General features: G+C 35.1%; 1 protein-coding gene across 1 annotated transcript in view; it reads left to right on the top strand.

Moving 5' to 3' along the window:
- Nucleotides 1–25,850, top strand: part of CRLF3 (cytokine receptor like factor 3) — a 49,249-nt gene that overhangs the window by 15,789 nt on the left and 7,610 nt on the right. The window contains exons 2-6 of the mRNA XM_077165270.1: nt 2,485–2,692; nt 4,223–4,310; nt 5,499–5,676; nt 7,687–7,909; nt 8,563–8,695. Coding sequence (XP_077021385.1) covers nt 2,485–2,692; nt 4,223–4,310; nt 5,499–5,676; nt 7,687–7,909; nt 8,563–8,695 — 830 coding nt within the window. The remainder of the gene's footprint in view (nt 1–2,484; nt 2,693–4,222; nt 4,311–5,498; nt 5,677–7,686; nt 7,910–8,562; nt 8,696–25,850) is intronic.

Here is a 25,850-nt window from a genome sequence, read left to right as displayed (position 1 = left end):
GCTTTTCTCTTGCTGCTTTCAAAATTCTCTCTTTCTCTTTGATATCTGATATTCTGATTAGTAAGTGTCTTGGAGTACGTCTATTTGCATCTGTTCTGTTTGGGGTATGCTGCACTTCTTGGATCTGTAATTTTAAGTCTTTCATAAGAGTTGGGAAATTTTCAGTGATAATTTCCTCCATTAGTTTTTCTCCTCCTTTTCCCTTCTCTTCACCTTCTGGGACACCCATAACATGTATATTCATGCGCTTCATGTTGTCATTCAATTCCCTGAGTCCCTGCTCATATTTTTCTATTCTTTTCCCTATATTTTCTTTTGCTTGCTGGATTCCAGATGTCCCATTTTCCAGTTCACTAATCCTATCTTCTGCCTCTTGAAATCTAACATTGTAGGTTTCTGTTATTTTTTTTCATCTCTTCTACTGTGCCTTTCATTTCAACAAGTTCTGTGATTTGTGTTTTCAGACTTTCAGTTTCTTTTTGTTCGTCCCTTGCCTTCTTTATATCCTCTCTCGATTTATTGACTTGATTTTTGATGAGGTTTCCCATGTTTGTTTGAACATCCTGAATGAATTGTTTCAACTCCTGTATCTCATTTGAATTGTTGATTTGTTCCTTTGACTTGGCCATATCTTCAGTTTTCCTAGTATGATTCGTTACCTTTTTTGCTGGCATCTAGACATTTAATTTCCTTAATTTTGAAGATCACTTTCACTTTTTTTACCTAGAATTTTCTTGCTGGATGACTTTGTTGTCTATGTGTTCTTTGACATTCAGTTCAGCTTATTCTAGACCTCTAGCTTAGTTTTTGTTTAACAGATCAGAATTTTACAGTTCTTGTTTTCTTGTTTCTTGCCCTGCCTGTATGGTGCCTTTTTTTTTTCCCTTATGAAGGTCTACTTAGGTATTATAGACTCCAGTCAGATTTTCCCAGACCAAACTGGCCTCCTCTAAAGAGGAAAGAGTCACCTGCATCAGTTTTCCTTGAGGATGAGACCCAGCAGGTTGAAGACTTTCCTATGAAACCTCTAGACTCTGCGTTTTTCCCGTCCCACCCAGTATGTGGTGTTTGTTTGCCTGTGGGTCCCACCAGCATAAGGTGATGTGGTACGTTTAACTTTGGCAGACTCTACCTGCTGGGGGCGTGGTGGAGACAGAGGAGAGGTTGTAGGCTGGCTTTAATCACTTTCAGTTTTCCAGACCCTGGTGTCTAAATTCCTTGAGGGAGGGATTCCACCTGACCTGGGCCCCACCCCTCTCCTGGGGAACAGGCTCCAGATAAGCTCTCAGACCAGCTTAATTCCGCCCTTGCCTGGGGCAGTTGGAGCCTGAGAAGCCTTGCAGTTTGTATCCAAAGAACAGTCAAACATTAGAAACACAGCCACAAAAAAGAAAAGAAAAAAATCCTTCTTTTCAGAGCAGGATCCTCATTCAGGTTTGCCAATCAAAAGTTTAAGTTGGTACGTTGCTCTGTGTATCTCCAGGTCCATTGTGCCCCCTCCTTTCCTTCAGGGCCCAGACCCTTTCAAGTATTTTGTCCTGTCCGGTCCAAAAAAACCTCTGGGTTTTTTTTTTTAATTGGTTTCTTTTTTTCCATCAGCCCTGCTCTCTGTGCTCCAGGACAGAAACTAGCAACCTCAGCTTTTACCGGAGGTTCAGCTGAGCGGGGGGCATAGCTGAGCCGGGGGCATATTTTTAGTAGTCAGAATTTGTTAATTAAGTCCACAGCTGGAGCTTGGTTGAGCTCAGCCCCTTGCTGTTAGTAAAGCCTTTTCCTTTCCCCTCTGGGAACCAGCCTCTGCAGCTTGAGGGACTCAAGGTTCTGGGTGGGATCGCAGCTGGTCCAGCTTGTCCAAACTGGTGTACGCTGTGTGTCTGGTCATTGATGTGGCCCCAGCAATTGTTCTGTACTGTTCCTGGCTATTTACTAGCAGCTCTGGAGAACGAACTAAATCCCACACCTCACTAAGCCATCATCTTGAACCTAATCTACCATTTCTTGACTTCTTTTCAGTAAGGTGAATTTTAATCCCTTCCTAATTAAAAAATATATATGTATTATACTGACACATACTATGGCTAGGAACTACTTAATGCAGATAATACTTTCTGACATTTATTAGTGAGATCAGTGTGCCAGGCATTATACCAAGTGTGGCATATACATTATTTTATAGTCTTCACAATGACTCTGTAAGGTAAGCATTATTATACCCATTTTACAAATAAGGAAACTGAGCTGTGGGTTACTTAATTAACTTGACTAAAGTAACATAATTTGTGGCTGATGCTAGAACTGAATTTGAACTTATTCTGTCTGACCTAAAGGTCAATTCTGTGCAGTTCTGCCAGTTTGTACAAATGATCATATTTGGTCTATTAGTGAATGGAAGATGATGATTGTATAGTAGCCTTGAGATAATTGTGGGTGATGCCTGTGGATTAGCATTTTCTAGAGATTCTGATTCTGAATTTTTATTTTCAGATTAAAGAGAGTGCATCGCAGACAAGAGATGTCCTCAAACAGCATTTTAATGATTTGAAGGGAACTCTTGGGAAGCTCCTGGATGAGCGATTGGTGACCCTTTTGCAAGAAGTAGACGCCATTGAGCAGGAGACCATTAAGCCACTAGATGACTGCCAGAAGCTCATAGAACATGGAGTTAACACTGCAGAGGACCTGGTCCGAGAAGGTGGGAGTCCAAGGAGCCTATTAAGTACTTTCAGATCAACACTTTGCTGATTTCTTAGGATACCAGTAGGCTTCTTTTTCATTTTTTCTTTCCATTTGAGAGGTGCTTGGGGTGTTGCTACCTTGGGTCAATTTGTAATAGATAATAACAGATAAAGAGCAAGGTATCCCAGAGTAAGAAAGATTGAAGTGTTACTCATAAGCATTTACAAAACAAAATGGAGTAAATTATTTTTCTCAAATGGTTCTTTGATGATACTATCTCATTCACTGTTAACACAATTAATTTTAAGATCATTTTGTATCTGTTAAATTATTTTTCAAAATAGTCATGGTTAATAGAATTTAATTCACTTGTTATTTTAGCAGGTTAGAGCATGTGGTTGGTGTTTACTTCTGAAGTCGTAGTTGTTATGAAGGGTAGTTTTTTTATTCCTGGCTTTAGCCACTTATTTTGTTTGTCAGATCCAAATCTTGCCTTGATACGTACCTTCCTCTGTGTGAATGGGACACTAGTCTATCGCTCCAAATGAACATTAATCCTTTTTTTCATTCCACTAAGAATATGGTACTAGTTATCTTTACATGCTAATTACAGTTTTGTCTTATCTCAAATGAGAAGTGCATATTTCCCACTGTCTGTAACACTGCCTCTGAGAACACTATTTTTTAGCACAGCCACAGACTATATCCCCGTGGAAGCTTTGCATTTAGAATCAAAGAAAGAAAGAGTTCAGCATTAGTCAGAAGTGTCCAACCATCTACTTGAGAACTGAGAAACATTTTCATTTTAGAAAATAAATCTTTTAGGTGCAGATATATTTGTTACAGCAGTTAATGTTTGAATCATTTTATACTTTGGAAATGTTTTATATTTCAAACTCTTTTACTCCACAAGGTATAAAACTTATTTATGGAATTTTGAGTATTTTGAGGCAGTATCTATCTCTGTTTTCCTTTTGGTAAAGGAAAAGGTCATATCTCAAAAAACTTATAACTCCAGGGTATATTAAAATGAAAAAAATTCTGACAGTATTATTCAGAGCTGGAGAAGGGCATAGAAGTTGGTTGTTTTCATATATTTCTCTATAATTACATTTCCTTTTATTGTCTGTTTTGAGTAATTTCTGATCTTATGTATGATATTCTTTTAGAAAAACAAATCTGCATCATTTGCCTTGGTATGACCCTGTCCCCTATTGTTCCTGCCTATTTCAGGTGATAAAGCCTCTGTGGAAGGAATGAGAAAAAGTCCTTTAGCCTGTGGTTGATGAACCAGATTTAACCTGTCTAGAACAGAATCTTTCATCTCTAACAAAATGTTGCCTTTGTGTACCTCTTTTCTTCTTGGGTTTAACTTTATAATCACTTTTTAAAATAGTTTCTACTTTTCTTTTTTGGGAATTTGATTGTGACATCATTTAAGAGTTATTTGCAAAAAAATCAGAGACCCACTTAGACTTGGATTGTGTTGATTATATTATAATCTGACCATTTCTCACCATACTAGTTCTCTTATTCCTGATTATAGGTGAGATCGCCATTCTTGGTGGTGTGGGAGAACAGAATGACAAACTGTGGAGTTTTACCAAAAAGGCCTCTCATATTCAGTTGGACAGGTAAGGATTAGTACCCTTGGGCTTACTTTTTTTTCTTTTTTAACTTTTTTTATTGTGTAGTATAACATATATACAAAGCAAAGAAATGAAAAAGCAATAGTTTTCAAAGCACTCTTCAACAAGTAGTTACAGGACAGATCCCAGAGTTTGTCGTAGGCTACGATACCGTCCTCTCATATTTTTCCTTCTAGCTACTCCAGAATGTAGGAGGCTAGAAGGCTTAAATACTTTTTTATCATCACAATCCACTTTTTTTCCTCCCTTTTTTGTGAAAAATAACGTATATACAAAAAAGCTATAAATATCAAAGCACAGCACCATAATTAGTTGTAGAGCATATTTCAGACTTTGACAGGTTACAATTTCACAATTTTAGGTTTTTACTTCTAGCTACTCTAAAATACTGGTGACTAAAAGAGATATCAATTTAATGATTTAGCATTCATATTCATTTGTTAAGTCCTATCTTCTATGTATAATTCCATCATCACCTTTGATCTTTCCAAACCTTTCTTTAGGGTAGTTTGGGCTATGGCAATTCAAAATTTTTGCTATTGGAAGGGTCTGTCACTAATATGGGGTAGGAAGATGGAACTAACTCATGTTCTAGAGAGGCTGGGCTAGGTTTCAGTGCTTATCTTGACCAGGCACCCATCTGGAGGTTGTAGGTTTCTGGAAAGTTACTCTAAGGCCTTGGGCTTACTTTTAAGCATTTAACAATGTCTGTGCCACCCCACCCCCACTCCTTGCCCCCTTAAAGATTCCGATTAAAGGAGATAGAGAATATGATTTTCAAGGTTTCATAGCCCCTCATCAACATTACTAGTATAAAATAGTTGTGATTATAATCTTTGGTATAGTAATAATGAAAATTTTCTTAAATTCCAGCATGTGAGAAGATTGTGAAATCTTAAAAATTCTGAACATGATTATTGAAACATCATATCTCATTAAACTTGAGCCTGTGGTATAAACTTGACAATTGTGATCCTACCAATTTTCTTTCCTTGTGTTTATACTTGTTTGGTAAGATAATCTTTATGTAACATTTTGCAAACTCCCTACTGCCATGAGTGTTATTTACTGGGGCTTCCACGTCTTTATAGCATGTGAGTTTCTAAAATAGTCCTTGTATTTTTAATTCTTAGTTAAAAGCCACATAAACACATGAGCTTTTCGTTTCCTTAGCTTACCAGAAGTGCCTTTACTGGTTGATGTGCCTTGTTTATCTGCTCAGCTGGATGACTCAGTTCTTAACATAGTTAAAGATCACATTTTTAACCATGGAACAGTAGCATCTCGCCCACCAGTACAAATAGAAGAACTAATAGAAAAACCTGGAGGCATCATAGTACGATGGTGTAAGGTATGTAATTCAGAATTTTAGAAGTGACTTCAGCATTATGGATTTGAGTGTACTAGGGCTTTTTTAATTTTTGTTGTTAACTACCTTTAAATATTTTCATGTTTTCCTGAAGTAAAAATCCCTTTTGCTCTATAATTAAAATAAGGTCACAGGGTAATTGAACTGAGGTAGTGCTTCCAGCTTGAGATAAACAATTTTGAAGGTACTTTTAAAAAATCTCTGCTTCACAACATTGGTTCCCATCACGTATTTCCCAGACTTAACTCTTTAGTGAATTGAGGATCTCTATTTCTGTTTATTAGAAAAGTCAAAAGGTGACAGTAAATATTGACTATCTGGCACTTTGTGTTTAACATTGAACTCATACCTCTGAAATGAAATTCCTAAAATGTGGTTTCTCCACACTTCTAGTCCTACCAAGAATTTTGTGTATTAAATCAAATTATATATATATATATATATATATATATATATATATATATATATATATATATATATATATGAGTTACTGTATAAACCATATCTAAATGAATCATGTCTTGGATATTGACGAATACCATCATTCAAAGGTGGGTGCTCTATGGATTAAAAATAAATAATGGGGGGAACAAATATTAAAATAAATTGAGTAGTTTGAAATACTAGTGATTATGAAAGGGAGTGGTAATGGGTGTAGAAAAAAAATAGGGGGAGCAAAGGTTAGAATATATTGAGTAGATGTAAATACTAGTGGTCATGGAGAGGGAGAGGTAAGGGGTATGGTATGTATGAATTTTTTTCTTTTTTCTTTTTATTTCTTTTTCTGGAGTGATGCAGGTGTTCTAAGAAATGATCATGGTGATGAATATACAACTATGTGATTATATTGTGAGTCATTGCTTATATACCAAGAATGGAATGTTCATATGTTAAGAATGTGTTTGTATGTTGTTATATTTTGTCAATAAAAAAAAATTTTAAAAAAAGAAAACAAATTTAGAAAAATTAGGCGTTCACCTAAGAAAAAGAAAGGTGATTGCTCAGCTTGTGAAACTATATATCTTGTGTGTGTGTGTGGTGTTTTTTTAAAATGAAGTCTTGTATAGAGGAAAGAAGTAGAGTTGTTTTTTTTTTTGATTCAAAATAAAGACTCATTTTTATTCTTTTGTCTGCCGATAGACTTTGGGTAGTTTCCAGTTTTTTGCCATAAGCTTTTATAGACATGTTTCATTATACATATATAAAGTTTTTTCCTGAAGTATATACCTAGCCATAGAATTATGAGGTCTTAGAATATTGGGTCTGTTTTCTACACGATAATACCAAACTCTTTTTCAATTGTGATTGTAAGGGCGGGCCACAGTGGCTCAGCAGGCAGAGTTTTCGCCTGCCATGCCAGAGCCCCGGGTGTTTCCCGGTGCCTGCCCATTTTAAAAGAAGGGATTGTTACAGTTTAGCTATCCACCAGCAGTATATGAATTTCTGTTATTCCACATCCTGGCCGATACTTGGCCTTGTCAGACTTTATATTTTTGCCAAAATAGTATTTCATTCTGTTTTTAGATTGAGTTCTACAAATTAGGTTGACTGTTTATATTTCTTATTCGATAAAATGCTTTTTCTCAAAATTCTTTTGCCCGTTTTTCTACTGGGTGGTTTATCTTCCATTAGTTCTTAGGAAACCTTTATATATTCTTATATTAATTCTTTCTTAATTGTAAGAGTGATGTAGTTGTGGAGTACTTATCCTTGAATTTTGAATATATTATCTTTAGCATTATTATGTAGAAAACAGGCTGTTTTTTCAGTGGAGGCAGAATTTTTCATTTTAAACTGGGAAATATGAAATACACAGTAAAAAAAAGAAGGGAAATAACGACAGCATATTTCCTAGACTTTTTAGCAATGACTCATATTCAACATGTGGGCTTGAATGCTGGGTCCAAAGTTACCCCGATTCAAAGTTCTTAAGTAGTATATTGAAAGAAGTTATTCCTCGTTGATTAGCTAACATAAAGCCTTTCTTCTTAGGTTGATGACGACTTTGCAGCTCAAGATTACAGGCTCCAGTTCCGTAAATGTACTTCAAATCATTTTGAGGACGTATATGTAGGCTCTGAAACTGAATTCATAGTATTGCACATAGACCCCAATGTTGATTATCAGTTCAGAGTCTGTGCTCGAGGAGATGGCCGACAGGAGTGGAGTCCTTGGAGTGTCCCCCAGATAGGTCATTCCACATTGGTACCTCATGGTATGCTCTTTTCTTCTCACTCCTGAAGCTCAACTATGATTCTGAACATTCTGTTCTTTGCTAAGGGCAGCACACTGTCGAACCTTTATTCTAAGGACAAATTCTGAATTGATGAGAACAATATGAAAATGTTTCTTACTTCCTGCTCCAATTATTTCATGCAAATTTTGAGAAATTTTCATGAGTTCTTATGTCCAGAGTTCAGAAATAATGCTGAACCAGGAGTATGAGCATCACCAAAGATTTTAAACATTACATAGAACACCGATTTTCCATACCTTCCATAAATATTTTGACAGACTTTTCCTTGAAAGTCTTATGATTTAAAATTGGTCTCTTTCCTGCATCAACAGTTTTAAAAGACTTAGATTATGTGCTAATTAGTTCTTAATTAGGTTGTAATAAGTACAAACAATTATGCTTTAACCAAGATTTTATTAGATAGAAGATAATTTTCCATGTCAAATTTGTTCAGTAATAGACTCTTGTAATTTAGGGTACTGACCATGACAACCTATTACTGAATCTTTTATTTTATGGAGCTTGTCCATAACTCCTAAGAGTATTCTCTTCTACTTCCAAGCTTTATTTATTGTGTCTGTTTTGAAGATATTCTTCAAGATTCTAATTCTTGATATCTTTGCATTAAAAAGAATGGACACCTGGCTTTGAGGGATACAGTCTGAGCAGTCGAAGAAATATAGCACTCCGGAATGATTCTGAATCATCAGGTGTTCTCTACTCCAGCGCTCCAACTTATTTTTGTGGGCAAACATTAACATTCAGGCAAGTAGATACTAAAATATCTGTCTTTCATGCATCAGGCAGCAGAGTGAAGTGCATACAGGCTGTCTGAGCTTCGTTCTTAAAGTAGTCCTGAGTTCATACCTTCATTTAAAGGCAACGTTACTTTGGGGAAGTTTATTTCTCTGTGCTTCAATTTTCCTGTCTGTATTCATACGATTGTTATGAAGATTAACTGAGGTAATCATTTAAAATACTTTGTCCTTGATACATAGTAGGCATTCAATATGTTTATGTCTCTTTTCTCTGGTAAATAGAATACGTTCTCCTTCAGAAATCACTTTTAACACTTCAGAGACCAAGAAATGTTTTTCCTTTTGTGAATTAATAAGAGCAGTCACTCGTGAGAGATAACATATCAATGCTAACACGCTATATATATAATTATCTGTAAAATCAAACTGAAAGCAAGTCTTCTTATCACTAGTTAATTTTCTATTTCTTTACCCATTTCTTCTTGTTTTAGAACATTTTCCTTTCTCTTCTTTTCATGTTATCTGAGATATATGCTCTATGGTCATATTTCTAAATAGCTCCAACTAGAAACCAAAGCCCAGTTTTGATGTGTAGAAGTAAGACTTGCCTGGTTTTCACCATCTTCAGCTCAATGTAGCAAACTCTCCTCTAACTTTTAAGTCTTGAGATGATGGGATTTTATCCTGAATGCTTGCTCCAGAGTCCTCTCATTCTCTGTCCATGTTATGTAAGTCAAGGAGAGCATCTGAAAGTTTTATCTAAGCCAATGTTGTCGTGTTCCTTTCCAGCCAAATCATTTGAAATGTCAGCAGTTACCAGAATGCACTAGTTTATGTTTTGTCTCATTTTTGACACCTCCTCTCATCCCTTATCTTATAATGAAATAATGACTTAATTAACTAGAAAAAAATACTAATAATGAGAGAGAAATAAGGAATCTATTGTCAAAAGTCTATTTAATTGTTCCACAAGAAATCATGAGTTTTTCTGTATTAACCTGTCTACATCCCTTGTATACAGAAATACTCTCATTAGTGAATCTCTTAGGAGTTAGGTTCTTTTGTGCAACAACAGAGCTTCCTGAGTTGGTAGATTCAAACCAGGTAGCTCAGAATTTAATCATCCTCATCATAGTAATAATAATTGTAGTTAATATTTAAATAGCATTTACTATGTGTCAGATATCATTCCAAGCACTTCACTTGCATTAACTTATATGATTGTCACAATAGCCCAGTGATAAAGGTTTAGTTACCCATTTTAGGGATAAGGAAGCTGGGGCAGAGAGAAGTGAAGTTGCTGATCCAGTGTCACACAGCTAGTAATTGATGGAGCTAGAATTTAAACCAGGCTTCAGAGTCTGTGCTCTTAACCACTCATCTAAATTGCTTCTTGTCTTTTTCATGTGAGACTAACATGATTTTTGAAAATATAGAGTTTTTCTGCTACTTTATCCTCAGCCCTTTTCCTTTTCTCTCTTTATGTGACTTTTATCCTGTGATAATGGGTGACTCTTATCACATGATCCTGGTTCTCCTGCTTTTTAAATTTTCATCTTATGAACACAGGAAAAGTTCTGATAGGTTGCATACTTAAACTTATTTCTTAAATAATTCCATAAGTATTTATTAAATAAGACATTGAAAATTACACTGATTGGTTTGAATCCACTTCTTATCATCTGTGGACCGACCCTTAGTAGGCCTCACTAAGCTGTTGGCACACACCCCTCCGTACACACAGCTCCTCTCCCAGGGTTTAAGAATTCTGCAAAGATGCATGACTGGGTCCCACCTGGAGGAGTGATTAACTGAAACTCAGTTAAACACAGTAGTATCTTAGCCAGACCTTTGCATTTTTGTCATTTTTTTCTTTGAATGTGAAATGAAAATGTTTTCTCCCCTTGTTTAAAGGAATTTCAGGCATCAGCAATTAAGGCAGAATGAGAAGGGTGGGGGGACACACCTATGCATGAGGGAGGGGCAGATGGGCCTCCTTAAGTAAAGATAAACTATATTACATTTTTTTGAGGATACCTGAGGGTCTAGTAATTAGAAGGAGTCTAGTAATTAAAACAATTTTAAATTAAAAGACTTGCCTGGTTTTCACCATCCTCAGCTCAGTGTAGCAAATTCTCCTCTAACTTTTAAGTCTTGAGATAATGGGCTTTTATTTTGAATGCTTGCCCCAAATTCCTCTCATTCTCTGTCCATGTTATATAAGTCATAAGCGTATGTGAAAGTTTTATCTATACTCCTTAGACACTATCTGGTTGTTCATTCTACTCTATCTCTGCTGAAGTTTCTGAAGGCTTAGAGCTGCTGAGACAGAGAAAACTGGCTAGCTTTTAGGCTTTTGACAGTCTCTATAGCCCACATTCATTTGGTGCTCAGGTCTGCTAGCACGCCCCTCCTCCCAGGAAGAACCTGATTTCCTATCTGAGCATTCCTGCTCTCCCTTTTCTGCTTCTAAGATTTCATGATCTTATTATTAGTTTTTAACCATATTTTTACTCTTTCTTTGCCACCACCTTCTTTCTTTAACAGCTTCCTATCCTCTTGGTGCTAGTACTTCTTTTAAACTTAATAGCCTAGGAGATAGGCTGTTATTGTCTTTCTTTTACAGATGAAGAAACAGAGGCATAGAGAATAATTAACTAGCTAGAGACTAATTAACTAGACTAATTAATTAGTCTTGCTTTAAAGTCTGTGTTCCTAACCTACCTCTCACAAATAACGAATGGGTGCATCATGGGGAGAATGTGCTAGCTATTCTTATTAAGTTTTTCCTTCAAAAAACATAAGAAATGATGTTCCAATTTTCTTTTGCTATGTAATAAACTATTTCAAAACTTAGAGGTTTAAAACAACAATGATCATTTCTTTTGCTAATGAAATTGCAATTTGGGTGGTTGGTGACACAGTTTCTGCTCCATGAGGTGTCAGCTGGGGTGATTTGATACCCTGACGTGGCTCAACTCACATATCTGGCAGATTGATTCTGGTTCTTGGTTTCTTTCCACATGGGCTCTTCCATGGGCTGTTTGGACTTCCTCATATCATGGTGACTGGATTCCAAAAATGAGTAAATCAAGAGATAGGAGAGGCAGCCAGTTTCTGAAAGCATTTCCATAGACTGGGTACAGTATCACTTCTTCCACCTTATATTGGTCAACCAGTAGTCACAGCCCAGACCCAAGAGCAGGGACATAGACCCTACTTCTCGATGGGAGGAGTCAAAGAATATGGAGGCAATATCTTAGAACCACTATGATTGATATCTTTTAGGAAGGAGTCCCTTGGAATACATGAATTTGGTTTAATGCTTGTCTTTATTTTAAGCATTAGCTTTACCTTTTCTGAATAAATATAAGCTTAAAGAGATCTTAGAACAAGGCTGATTGTTGCCATTACCAGGTGTCAATACTAATTGTTAGCTCCTCACATTAAAAAAAAAACAAAAAACTCCAGTCTAATTTAAACTGTTCCTGAAAAATCCCAAAGGGCCATGGTCAGATTCTCCTTGGACTCTACCAGTATTAAGAAGTTAATTTGTTTTTAACTAGGGTCTTTGAAATCTTAGTGGTGCCTCTGTATATTAAGATAAAATACCCGGACCCCAGGAGAACACAGCTTTTCTGGGGTTTTTATTTTTTGCCATAGTGATCCCCTATAGAGATATGGTTTGTAGTTCTTTCAGGTTGAAGCTTGGCTCTTATTACAGACATGGGGAATGTAGGACAGAATAGTTTTCCCCAAAGACTCTTTATTACAGACTTGGGTGAGATAAGCCAGATGGTTTCTAAGTAGATATCCTTTAGGTTTCTGTACTGTGGCTTTTAGTTTATTTGTGACAGAAATAACGTGAAATCATGAAGGCAATTCAGCTTTGGGGTATTTATATATATTAATTATTCTTCCCAGAGAATCTGTAAGGAATATTTCTTAGACTTTTTCCTCTTCATGTTCTCCCTGACTTTTTCTAAAATGTAATAATAATTCTTCTGATTAGCTCCAGTCTTTTTGCTTTGAATATGGCTGAACCCTAATACCACATAGAGGATATTTATTTTCCTAGGTATTGTAGGAAATGCAAATTTTTTTTTAAAGAAAGAAGCAGAACCTTCAGTTCAATTTAGAGTACACAATTTGTAAAGTAGCATAAGGAAGGTCCAGGAAAGTCAGAATCTAGAATATAGGTTACCAGTGGATAGGGGTGGAGATTGAGAATGGGAAGTTCAGGCTTAAAACGTACAGAGTTCCTATTTGGAATGATGGGAATGTTTTGGTAATAGATGGTAGCAATGATAGCACAACATTGTGAATGCATTAACAACACTGAAATATATATCCAAATGTGATTAAAAGGGGAAATGTTAGATTGTATATATGTTAACAGGATAAAATTTTTTGCAAGAATCCATGAAACTATACTACAGAAACAGTGAACTCTGTTTTTGTTTTTGTTAAAAAACAAAATAAAACATGGACTTTAATTAATAGTACAACTATGTAATATCATTGGTTGTAACAGATGTTCCACACTAATGCAAGGTGTTGGTGATGGGGTGGTATCTGGGAGTCCTGCATTTTGTATACAGTTATTCTTTAAGTCAACAACTTTTCTAACGAAAAAAAAAGAAACAGAAAAAAAAAAAGGGCAAGACTCCAAGTGGAACATAAAGGAAAGAGAAATGACTTCTAGGTGAGGGGTTGGTGAAGTCTTTACCTTAAGTAGAGCTGGAAAGGGCTGTTCGGGTGGAGCAAACAAAGCAAAAACCAAAGATAAGGAGGTCGAAAAAATGCAAAGAACAGCATGTGATGAATCTGGGGGAATATAGTCAGAGAAATTCCAGAAAGGTAGCATGTTCTTTTGGATAGGATATATATTTTTTTCTTCTTTAATTCCTAAAAGAAATGCCCTTTTTTAGAGCTCACTTATACCCATTTACAAGGAAGACATTTGATACTGCATGCAGAGATAATTTTTTTTCTCTACAAAATGCTCAATAGTTTCACCAGATAAAACCACATTAGGTTTAGGTTTCATAGTTTTAGGGTCATAGTTTGCATTTGACTCTTGAATTCAAATTGAACTAGACTATACAAAATAATAGCTAGGTAGCATTTTTGAGCTCTACTGTGTGCTAGTTTCAAGCACTTAAGTGAATTAATGTTTGTAAATCCTCATGACATCCTTATGAGGTAGACATGTTTTATAGATGAGGAAACCGAGATATAAAAAAATTAAACAACTCCATTTAATAATGGAGTTGAGATTCAGATCCTGACGATCTAGTTGCAGAGTCTATATCTTTACCATCATGCTATATTTAATTTATCACATTGAACCTTGTAGGACTCTGCTTTTGCTCTGAGATACTAAGATACTAAGTAAATGAATTGCATGATCTGATTTATGTATTAAAGTCACTTTAGCTGTTGCTTGGAAAACAACCTAAAGAAGTGAGAGTCAAGCAGGGAGACCATTTCGAAGGCCATTTTAATAATCTTGGTGACAACTGATGGTGGCTTAGACCAGGATGGGGCAGTGGCGATAATAAGTGGTCAGAATCTAGGCATAGTTTGAGGGAAGAGTTGGCGGAATATCTTGTGGAATGTGAAAAAGGAGTTAAAGATGACTCCAGGGTTTTTTGACTAAATAACTGGAAGGATAGATTTGCCATTAAGAGAGTTATAGAAGCCTATAGGAGGACCAGATTTCTGGGGTAGTATCAGTTTATTCTTTAATGAATTAAATTTGAATTCCTTATTTGACATATAAGTGAAGGTGAGGAGTAGGCAGTTGGATATATAAGTCTGGAGTTCACTGGGGAGGACAAGGCTAGAGATATTAATTTGGGAGTTACCAGGATATAAATAGTATTCAATGTTGTGAGACTATATAAGGTCAGCCAGGGAATGAATATAGATAGAGGATGTTGGAGGACTCTAATATCTAGAGTTTGTGGAGGAAAGAAAGAACCAGCAAAGGATTTTACTGGGGAATAGCAATTGAGATAAGAGGAAAAGCAGGAGAATATGATGTCCTTGAAGCCAAGTGAAGGAAGTATATCAAAGAGAGGTAGTCATTGATTGTGTCAAATGCTGTTGATAAATAAGGTAAGAAAATAACTGAAAATTTGGTTTTGTGATGTGGAGTTTCAATGAAGTAATGGGGGAGAGAATGAAAACTTGACTAGAGTGGGTTCAAATAAGAAAATAGAAACTTCTAGGACCACTAAGGACATGGTAGCATTTTAGGTCTGAATCTTTCCATTTTGGAAGTCTTATGGAGTAACAAGGAGAATACGGTTGGGGAGGACCCATCAGTGCTTTTTCGACAAGACTCAGGGGCAGAAAGATCTCCCAAATTCCAGATTAGTTGTAAATGTTTCCTAAGGCACAGTTGCACCGGAAACCTATCAAGGAAATTCTGACAGTTTTCTGGGGGGTGGAGGCTGGAAATGATGAGTATAGAAAGGCCAATCCAAGAAATCTCCGAATGTTCAGTCCCAGGAGAAGACTCCACTGTTAAAAGGTTACTACAGGCGGGCCACGGTGGCTCAGCAGGCAGAGTTCTCACCTGCCATGCCGGAGATCCAGGTTCAATTCCCAGTACCTGCTCATGTAAAAAATAAAAATAATTAAAAAAAAAAAAAAAAAAAGGTTACTACAATACACAGGGTTAGAACTATACAGTCCTTGAGCATTGGAGAGCAGAAAGAAGAGATACCAAAAATGTCCAGGGTAATCCAAAGTATATCACTTTAAAAAGCAAAGAGTATAGACCTTGGCTACAGTGGTGTATGAAGCAGTCATTAAAGAAACTTGAGAAGCTGAGATCTTGTAGTAGAAGCAGTTTTGAACTAGATTAGGTTTTGAATATCAGAGGAGGCATGACTTCACAGAGCTGCCATATCATAAGGCGGTATATTCTTGTAGCAACAGGAGACAGGTCATACAGCGGTAAAGCCTAAAAGTTACCTTGGTGGCTTATTCACCCCTTGAAATCCTATTATTACATAAAAACGCAATCTATTAATATGAATAACACAAAAATGAATGTAGTATCTATACAAAGATATAAGAGAAAAAAAAAAAAAGAATAGCAAAGTTTTTAAACAGATGATAAAAACTTACCAGAAAAATGGTTGCCACAAATGAGGACAAAATTGTATTTAGCATTCCAAAAAGAATTTTTTTTAAAATGCTTAAATGCAGTTATGGAGGAGGATTACAAAAAATAAATATAAGAACTTGGGGAAGAGATGGCTAGACGGTAGGAGGTGGTAACAGACAACAGGAACAACAAAATAGCAATTGCCAGAGTTTAGGGGGAAAAAGCAGAAGAGAAGGACAGTATTTTCAAAAGTCAATACCAAATTACAAGGAACACAAAAGAAATTGATACCATGGGAAGCAGGGATAGAAAGAAAAGTGAAAAAAAAATAACAAACATAAAGAAATAAGGGATTCAAGAGAAAATGATGGAAAAAGAGATCCAACAAAGATATAATTAGAGGCCCTAAAGAAGGAAACCGTAATAGGGGACCATGTTACCTCTGTTAAAATATACATAACACCTCTGTCAAAATACAATTTGAACCTTCTCGATCTAAAAGGGGAAGAGAGAAATGAAAAATTAAGTGTCAATGGCTAAGAGATTCCAAACAGAGTGGAGAGGTTATCCTGGAGGTTATTCTTACGCATTAAATAGAAATCACCTTTTTAGTTAAGGGGTGACAGAGAGGCTGGAGGAAACTGCCTGAAAATGTAGAGCTGTGTTCCAGTAGCCATGTTTCTTGAAGATGATTGTATAATGATACAGCTTTCGCAATGTGACTGTGTGATTGTGAAAACCTTGTGTCTGATGCTTCTTTTATTATGGATAGATGAGTAAAACATATGGATTGAAAATAAATAAATAATAGGGGAACAAATGTTAAAATAAATTTAGTAGATTGAAATGCTAGTGGTGAATGAAAGGGAGGGGTAAGGGGTATGGTATGTATGAATTTTTTTCAGTTTTCTCTTTATTTCTTTTTCTGAATTGATGAAAGATTATTAATGGCTGTTGAATTTTGTGAAATGTCTTTTCTGTATCCCTGTAGTTTTTTTTCTCCTTCAATCTCTTAATGCAGTGATTTAGATGAATAGATGTTCTAATATTAAATCTTCTTTGCATTCATGAGATAAATTCTACTTGGATGTATTGCTTTATATTATATATACATTGCTGGTTTGAATTTGCTAATGTATTAAGTCTCTTGTTTGTTTATTTTGTATCTGTATTGATAAGTGAAATTGCCCTATAATTTTCCTTTTTTGTCCTTTTCTGGTTTGTCTTTTAAAGTTATGATAGTCTCAGAAAATAATTGTGTGCTCTTTTCTTATTTTATGTTTTCTAAAATACTCTTCCTAGAAAGTTTTTATAAAATAGTCTGGGTTAGGTGGCGTTTTGTTTTGTTAAACCTGGCAGAATACAATATACCTTAAACAGAACAGCTTTTAAAAAGAGAATTTATTAAGTTGCAAGTTTTTAGTTCTAAGACTGTGAAAATGTCCAAATTAAGCCTCCGAGAAGAGGTTCCCTTCCCTCAGGAAAGGTTAATGCCATCCGGAACACATCTGTCAGCTGGGAAGGCACCTGGCTGGCATCTGCTGGGGTCTTCTTGACACCTCTCTCAGCTGGGAAGGCACATGGTGATATCTGTTAGCTTTCTCTCATCATTTCATATGGCTTTCCCAAGGGCATTTTCCTTCTGTATCTCCAGAGGTCTCTATCTGTGTGGGCTCTGTCTGCTCTGAAGTTTTTTCCAAAATGGTTCCCTCTTAAAGGACTCCAGTAAACAACCACACCTTGAATGGTTGGAGATGCATCTCCATAGAAACCACCTAATCAGAAGGTCCCACCCACAATTGGGTGGGTCACATCTCCATGAAAATAATTCAGTCAAAAAGATCCCACCAACAATATTGAATCAGGATTAAAGAACATGGCTTTTCTGGGGTACAAAGCAGTTTCAAACCAGCACAGGTGGCTTTTTTTTTTTAATTTCTTAAACATTTACGTGAGTAAAATTCAGTCTTTTTTTTGTTGAATAAATAGCTCTGTGAATTTTGACAAACACATTCAATCATGTAACCACTGCCACAATCAATTTGCAGAACAGCCCCATCACTCTAAAATATTTTCTCATGCTGCATTTTTGTATTAACCCTTCCATTCTCTAGTAACTACTGATCTGTCTTCTGTTTGTATAATTTTGCCTTTTTCCAGAATATCATATAAATGGAATCAAACAGTATATACCCTTTTCAGTTTGGCTTTCTTGTTTTTAGCATAATGCATTCAAGATTCATCCATGTTGTATATACTGATAGTTTATTCCTTGTTATTGCTGATTAATAGTCCATCATATGATTTATCACCATTTCTTTATGCTTTCATCAGTTGAGGAACATATGGATGGTTTCCAGTTTTTGACAATAATAATGCTTCTATAAACATTCACCTACAGGTTTTTCTGTGAATGTAAGTTTTCATCTTTCTTTGGTAAATGAGTAGAAGTGTGATCACTGGGTCATACTGTAAGTATATGTTTAATTTTATAAGCAACTGTCACACTGTTTTCCAAAGCACTGTACCATCGCTTGTGAAATTTTCAGTTGCTCTGTGTTGCAAACATTTGATATTTTCAGTATTTTTTTCTTTTAACTTTAGCCATTCTAATTTGTATGTAGTGATAACTCATTGTGGTTTTAATTTTCTTTTTTGTGGTGACTAATGATATTGTTTTATTTGCTTATTGACCATTTGTGCATCTTCACTGATCAAATTACTTTAAACCTTTTGCCTATTTTTTGATTAGTAATTTTTTTATTATTATTGATTTTTAGAGTTCTTTATACATTCTGGATATAAGTCCTTTGTAAAGTGTTTTGCAATATTTCTTAGTCTATGGCTTGTCTTTTCATTTTCTTAATTTTGATCAGTTTATCAACTTATCTTTCATAGATTACATTTTTTGTGTTTAAGAAATTGTTGCCTAATGCAGAGTCATGAAGATTTCCTCCAATGTTTTCTTCTACAATTTTTATGTTTTTAGGTTTTACATTTAGATCGGTGATCCATTTTAGTTATATGTGTGAAATATGAGTTGAGGTTTTTCGTTTTTACTTTGTTTTGTTTTGCATCTGATGTTCAAAAGTTCCAGCACTATTTGTTGAAAAGACTGTACCTTTGTCAAAAATCAATTGATTTTATATTTGAAGCCTATTTCTGGACTCTATTTCAGAATTAATCTGTGTGTCTCTCATGTTGCCAGAACCACACTATCTTGATTACTGTGAGTCTTCCTGCTTTGTTCTTTTTATTTATTTTTTATTTTTTTGGTTATTCTAGTTTCTTTGTCTTTCTGTGTACTTTTTTTTTTTTTTTTTTTTTTTTTGGTATGCTGTCTGGCGGGGTCACATTTCATATAAATATCCTGTTATGGCAGTACCATTTGTTGAATTTTTGTTTGTTTTTGGTCTATTTTTGTTTGTTTTGCTTGCTTGTTTGTTTTTTGGGAAGTGCATGGACTCGAAATCAAACTTAGCTCTTCCTCTGTATATTTTTGATTCAGCTTATCCACTCTACTAAAAAAAAAGAAAGAAAAAAAAAGCTGGGTTTTATTTTGAGATAGCATTCATTTTATAGATCAATTTGGGGACAATTGACATCCTCATAATCTTGAGTGTTCCAATATATGAATATTTCTCCATTTATTTCATTTTTTAAAAAATATTTTTCATTAGTGTCTTGTAGTTTTTAGCATGCAGATCTTACACATATTTTGTTATATTTATATCCTTCAGTTTTGCTAAATTTATTTCTTATTCTAATAGCTTTTTTCTTCAGGTTGTCTCTGTAGACAGTCATGTCATCTGATAGAGACTGTTTTATTTCTTCCCTTCCAATTTGTTTATTTCTTTTTCTTATCTTGTTACTCTGGCTAGGACCGCTATTATGATTCTGAATAGATATGTTGAAAGCAGACATTCCTGCCTTGTTCCATATCTTAACAGGAAGGTATTCAGTCTTTTTACCATTAAGTATTATGCTAGCTGTAAGTTTTTTGTAGATTGTCTTTGTCAGATTAAATAAGTTCACTTCTTATCCTAGTTTGCTGAGAGTTTTTGTAATAAATTGATGTTTAATTTTGTCAAATTCTTTTTCTGCTTCTTTTGATATCATATGATCTTTTGTCTGTTGATATAGTGAATTACAATGATAGATTTTCAGATGGTGGATATATTGGCTTGCTAAAGCTGCCAGAATGCAATATACCAGAAATGAAACAGCTTTTATAAAGGGAATTTATTAAGTTGCAAGTTTACAGTTCTGAGGCCATAAATATGTCCTAACTAAGGCATCCAGAGAAAGATACCTTGGCTCAAGGAAGTCTGATCTGGGAAGGTACATGGCTGATGTCTGCTGGTCCTTGTTCTGATTCTGTTGCTTGCAGCTTCTGATACCAGTCGTTTCCTCTCAAAGCGAATGTGGGCTTTCACGTAGCACCTCCAGGGTACAACTCTGGTTTCTGGCTTGCTTAGCATCTCATGGGAAAGCACATGGTGGTACCTGCTGGGCTCTTCCCACGTCTAGGCATCTGTTCTGTCGCCACTTCAAGCATCCCCAAACATACGTGTCTCAGTCAGCTCTGAACCAACTGTTCTCCAAGCATCTGCATCTGAGGTTTCTCCAAAGTTCTTCCGCTTTTGAAGTACTCTAGTAAACTAATTCAGACCCATCTTGGATGGAGTCACTTCTCCCTCTAATCAAAAGGTCAACCCATAATTGGGCACATCACATCTCTGTGGAGATCATCTAATAAAAAAAATCCACCATATACTATTGAATCAGGATTAAAAGAAACAGCTGCCCCCACAAGATCGGATCAGGATTAAAACATGGCTTTTGTGGGGGTACGTAAGTTTCAAACTGGCACAGTGGACTAGCTTTGTAGTCCCTCAAGAAACCACACTTGGTCATCTATTTTTTTTTTTTATCTATCTATTTTTATCTTTCTATTTATATGGATATATGCATTTATTGACAAAGTATGCCCAAAATATTTTAAGTGAAAAAATTCAAGTTGGAGAGTATACATGTTATTATCTAATTTTGGAAAATAGATGCACATTTAAAACTTTTTAAATGTGTCTATTTTATTGACCATATGAGAAAGATATGGAAGAAACATATCATAATGTTAACTGATTATCATGAGAGGTTGATATCGAGGGTTATGTATATATGTGTACACTTGAATGATTTGGAGGAGTGTTTATTAAATTTTGGGTTGAATGATTTGTAAAAATTAAGGGTATTACTTTTGTAACTAAAAAAAAAAAACACTTAAAGGGAAAAATAAATGTTTAATGTCAAATGAAACCGATCATACCCAGCAATGCAAAGTATACAAATACGTGATGAAAAGAAGAGTACATGACACAATATCATGTCTTTTTCAAATATCAAAAAAAATCTACTCAGAGAGAAGTTAAAGTATAATATAGTGAAGAACTTTTTCCGTACTACTATCACAAGGAAAAATAACAGAGCATGACATTCTAAGATGGCATAAAAAGGATTGAGCCATAAAACGTCATTAAATGCATCATATACAGACATCACAGATACTTAAACACATATGCACACACCTCTATCTAATGAAAAGCAAGGAGCTAAAGTCAACTTTTTTTTTCTTAATGAATTTTTTTTTTTCGACATGGGCAGGCACCAGGAAATGAACCCGGCTCTCCAGCATGGTAGGCGAGAACTCTGCCTGTTGAGCCACCGTGACCCGCCCAGTTATCTATTTTAATATATATGTATAAATTTGATTTTTAATATTTTGCTGAGGAGTTTTATGCCTCTCACAAGAGAGATATTTTTCTTACAATGTCTGTCTGGTTTTGGTATCAGGGTAATGCTGACCTCATAAAATGAATTGGAAAGTGTTTCTTCTTTTTTTTTTCCCAGAAGAGTTTGTGTAAAATTGGTATTATTTCTTACTTAAGTGTTTGGAAGTATTCACCAGTGAATTTCCATCTTAGAGAGTTCTTTTTTGGAAAATGTTCAGTTTCTGTAATAGATACTGGACTATTCAAATTACTTGTTTTGTTATGAGAGAGGATAATTTCTATTTTAGGATTAATGTAGTAAGTAAAGGGACATATTCTTATTTCAAAAATCCTTTGCCATGACTTGTTAAGGCATCTCTTCTCTTTCATTATTCCCAACAAGTTAAGCTGTGCCATGACGCTGTTTGTCGATATAGGGCTTATTCCCTCTTCCTTAGGATAGCTTCCTGTTAGCGACACACAGACTATCTGTATTCCCGGAAGCATTTTCAGTCTTTCCAGCAGTGTATGAGGATACTGATGTCACCACATCCTTTTTAATATTAAGTTTTGCTGCTGCTTCTCAATCTGTAATTGATAATCCAAAATAAAATTCTCATTTTAATTCTTATTTCTTGTACTGACTATGAAGATGGGCATTTTTTATATGTTCATCAGCAATGCAGCTGGACTCTTTTTGGATCTTTGGTCCAGGCGTTCACTTTGAGAAGGAGGAAATTTGAAATTGTATGATAGTGAGGTTATGCTACTTAAATCTAGTAAAAGTTAGCCAAATTGCAGAGTAATAAGAGTAAAATAGTTTCCTCTCCTTTAACTGGATAATGTTCTTTCTCAAAATATTTCTGCCTCTAATAAAATCAGCCAGATTTTATTCTGCCAGAACTTTCAACTTTAGTATATATGCAATAGATGCATTCCTACCAACCTGTATATAAATTTATTAATTGTATCTCATTTTAAAATGCATTAGAGAAGGTCACTGTACTCTAGCATGAATTATTTTGTGGTTTTAATACAGTTCTTGTATTTGTAAGATTTATATCGAGTTTCTTGCAGGACTTGTTTATATGAGAGAAAAACTACAATCGGTTTTTAGGATATAATTTCCTGACTACTTGTCTTGCAATTTGAAAATTCAAAGATTTTGCTCTTATATTCTTTCTTAGAAGTTATTTTAGTGAACCAAGGAAATATTGTTTTTCAAACCTATTAGCCATTTACTTTCCTAGTTCACTCTATGTTCAGAGTAAATTTTATAACATTTTTATACCATGTTTGTCTTGTTTTTCAAATGCTATTTTGTGCAGCAGGATGTTTTTATGAGCTATTTTGTGATTTATTCCAATAAAGACTTTTTTCCCTTTCCTCCTCTGATCTTTTTCTCACTGCTTTGTGGGACCTTTTTAATTGCAAGCAGTTTTATTTTAATTAATTATTCAATTAAAAAGTTGATTTACTGAAAAAATGTATAATGTAAAATGTATCTGCTACCCTCTATCCAGAAATAATAAATATTAACATGGTTTGGAGGGTTCAAGGGTAGTTCAGTGGTAGAATTCTCGCCTGCCATGCAGGAGACCCAGGTTTAATTCCCTGCCCATGCACTTCCCCAAAACAAATGAACCAAACAAAAAAACAAACAAAAATTCAACAAATAGTGTTGCATTAATGGAATATTCACATGGAAAAAGAATGAAATGTGACCCCGCCATACAGCATACAACAGAAATATATATATATATATAAACATGTTTTTATTTTTTTTAGATAAACAAAATATTGGGGATATTAGAAATGGAATTTAGGTCTCTTGTATTCTCTACATTCCTCTATACATATTTATTAATCCATATGTTACTTTTAGTGTTTTTTTTTACCTTTTTAAATATAATTTCAGAATTGCAGTAAAATTGTAGGAATGATACAAAAATCCTCAAATATCCATCCCTGAGATTCCTCAAAACTATATTCGCTTTATCATTTTCTCAGCATTTTTCAGAATCACTTTCAGTATTTCCCCAAAACAAAGAGATTACCAAAATCAGAAAATTAACATTAATTAATAATTAGTTAATAATAGTATAAATAGTAATAGAGTACTGTTGTCTAACCTACATACCCTATCAGATTTAATTGTTCCAAATAATGTTCTTTATAGAAAAAATTCTTGGGTCATACATTATGTTCTGTTGTGATATCTCTGTGCTGGTTTGAAAATATTATGTACCCCAGAAAAGCCATGTTTTAAGCCTAATCAGTTTAAATCCAGTATTGTGGGGGCAGCCATTTCTCTTAATCCTAATTCAATACTGTACTTGGAAACTTTTGATTAGATTATCTCCATGGAGGTGTGATGCACGCAGTTGTGGGTGTGACCTTTGATTAGTGGGAGATGTGACTCCACCCATTCCAGGTGGATCTTGATTAGCTTACTGGAAACCTTTAAAAAAGAAAACATTTGGACAGAGCCAGAAATGACAGAATCCTCAGAGCCTTCAGAAATGGCAGAGCTGACAGAGAGAGAACTGATACAGATACCAACACTGGGAGAACAGACGCATAGATATTTGGAGGTGCTTGGAGTCCAGCAGACATCACCATGTGATGTTAAGCGAGCCAGAACCTGGAGAGAGCCAAGGAAAGCCAAGAGATGAAAGCCAGCCCTGGAAAAGCAAAGTGAGGAACCCTCACAGGAACCGAGGCTGAAAGCAGTGGAGCCCAGGAGCAGGGGACCAGCAGGTGCCAGCCATGAGATTTCCCAGCAGGCACAGGTGTTCCTGACCCATCAGGCTTTCTTGAGTGAAAGTAACCTCTTGTTGGTGCCTTAATATGGACACTTTCACTTTCTTAGAACTGTAAACTTGTAATGTATTAAACTCCCCTTTTTAAAAGCCTTCCCAGTTCTGGTATATCACGTTCTGGCAGCTTGCAAACTAACAGTCTCTAGTTTCTTTTAATGTCTAATAGTTCCTGTGTCTTTTGACTTTCATGACATTGACTTTTTAAAAATATATAATGCAGTTATTTTATAGAATATCCCTTGATTTGGGTTGGTCTGATGTTTCCTTATGATTAGATTCCAGTTATACATCTTTGGCAGGAATATTATAAAAGTGAATTTTTTTCCCTGCGCGTCACATCAGAAGCCACTTGCTGTTGGTGTGCATGTTGCTGATGCTAACTTTAATCACTTGGTTAAGGTGGTATCTGCCAGGTTTCTCCAATTTATAGTTTATAATAATTAATAACTATCTTGTGAGCAAATAGTTGCAGTCCATGTAAATATCCTGTTACTCATCAGTTATGCACTAGTTTGGCATCTGTTGATTCTTGCCTTAATTAATTATTATTATGATAGTTGCAAAATGGTGATTTTTCTTATTTCATCATTCCTTCTATATTTACTAGTTTGTATTCTACTCTAAGAGATTTTTCTTCACCTGTATATATACATTGGTGTGAATTCATGGATTCTTATTTTATTCAGAAAGTTATAATCCATAACTATCATTTTCTTGAGTCTCAAATCCAAGTTTTTGGTATGTTTTAAAATTTACACTAATATAGAGTTGTGTGATGGTGGCTCAGCAGGCAGAATTCTCATCTGTCATGCCGGAGACCAGGTTAAATTCCCAGTGCCTGCCCATGAAAAAAGAACAAAAATTTACTTTACCGTAATAGTATATAATATAATAGAACTTAGTTACTTTTTTCACTCAAAGTTATGTTTTTGAGTTTTGTTCACAATGATCTACTTAATTTACTTTTTTTTTTTTTTGCTTGGACAGTAACCGGCAATCGAACTCGTGTCTGTGGCATGGCAGGCAAAAACTCTGCCTGCTGAGCCACCGTAGCCTGCCCAGTTTACTTATTTTTAATTGCTTTAATATAAATATTTTTTTCATTTCTCTACTGATTGATGTTTGGGTTATTTTGAGTGTCTGTTATAAACATTACTATAGTGGTGCGGTGAATATCCTTGTATATGTTTCCTTGTGTACAGATGATAGAATTTTTCAAGGTAGTATAAAGAGCAGAGAAATTATGGGTCATTGTCTATGCACATGTTCAGCTTCACCAGATATTGTTACATTGTTTTCTCCAGTAACCATGCAAATTATATTCCCAGTAGTAGTATATGAGAATTCCTATTCATGTTCTCTGCAGAACTTAGTGTAGCCCGTTTTTTAAAGTTTTGTGGGAAATGGTATCTTATTCTGTTTCTCATTTTTCCCTAATTTCTAATC

Source organism: Tamandua tetradactyla, chromosome 6 (genome assembly GCF_023851605.1).
Source record: "Tamandua tetradactyla isolate mTamTet1 chromosome 6, mTamTet1.pri, whole genome shotgun sequence".
Lineage (NCBI taxonomy): Eukaryota > Metazoa > Chordata > Mammalia > Pilosa > Myrmecophagidae > Tamandua > Tamandua tetradactyla.
The sequence above is the reverse complement of the archived record's forward strand: the minus strand, read 5'-3'. Positions and strand labels throughout refer to the sequence as shown.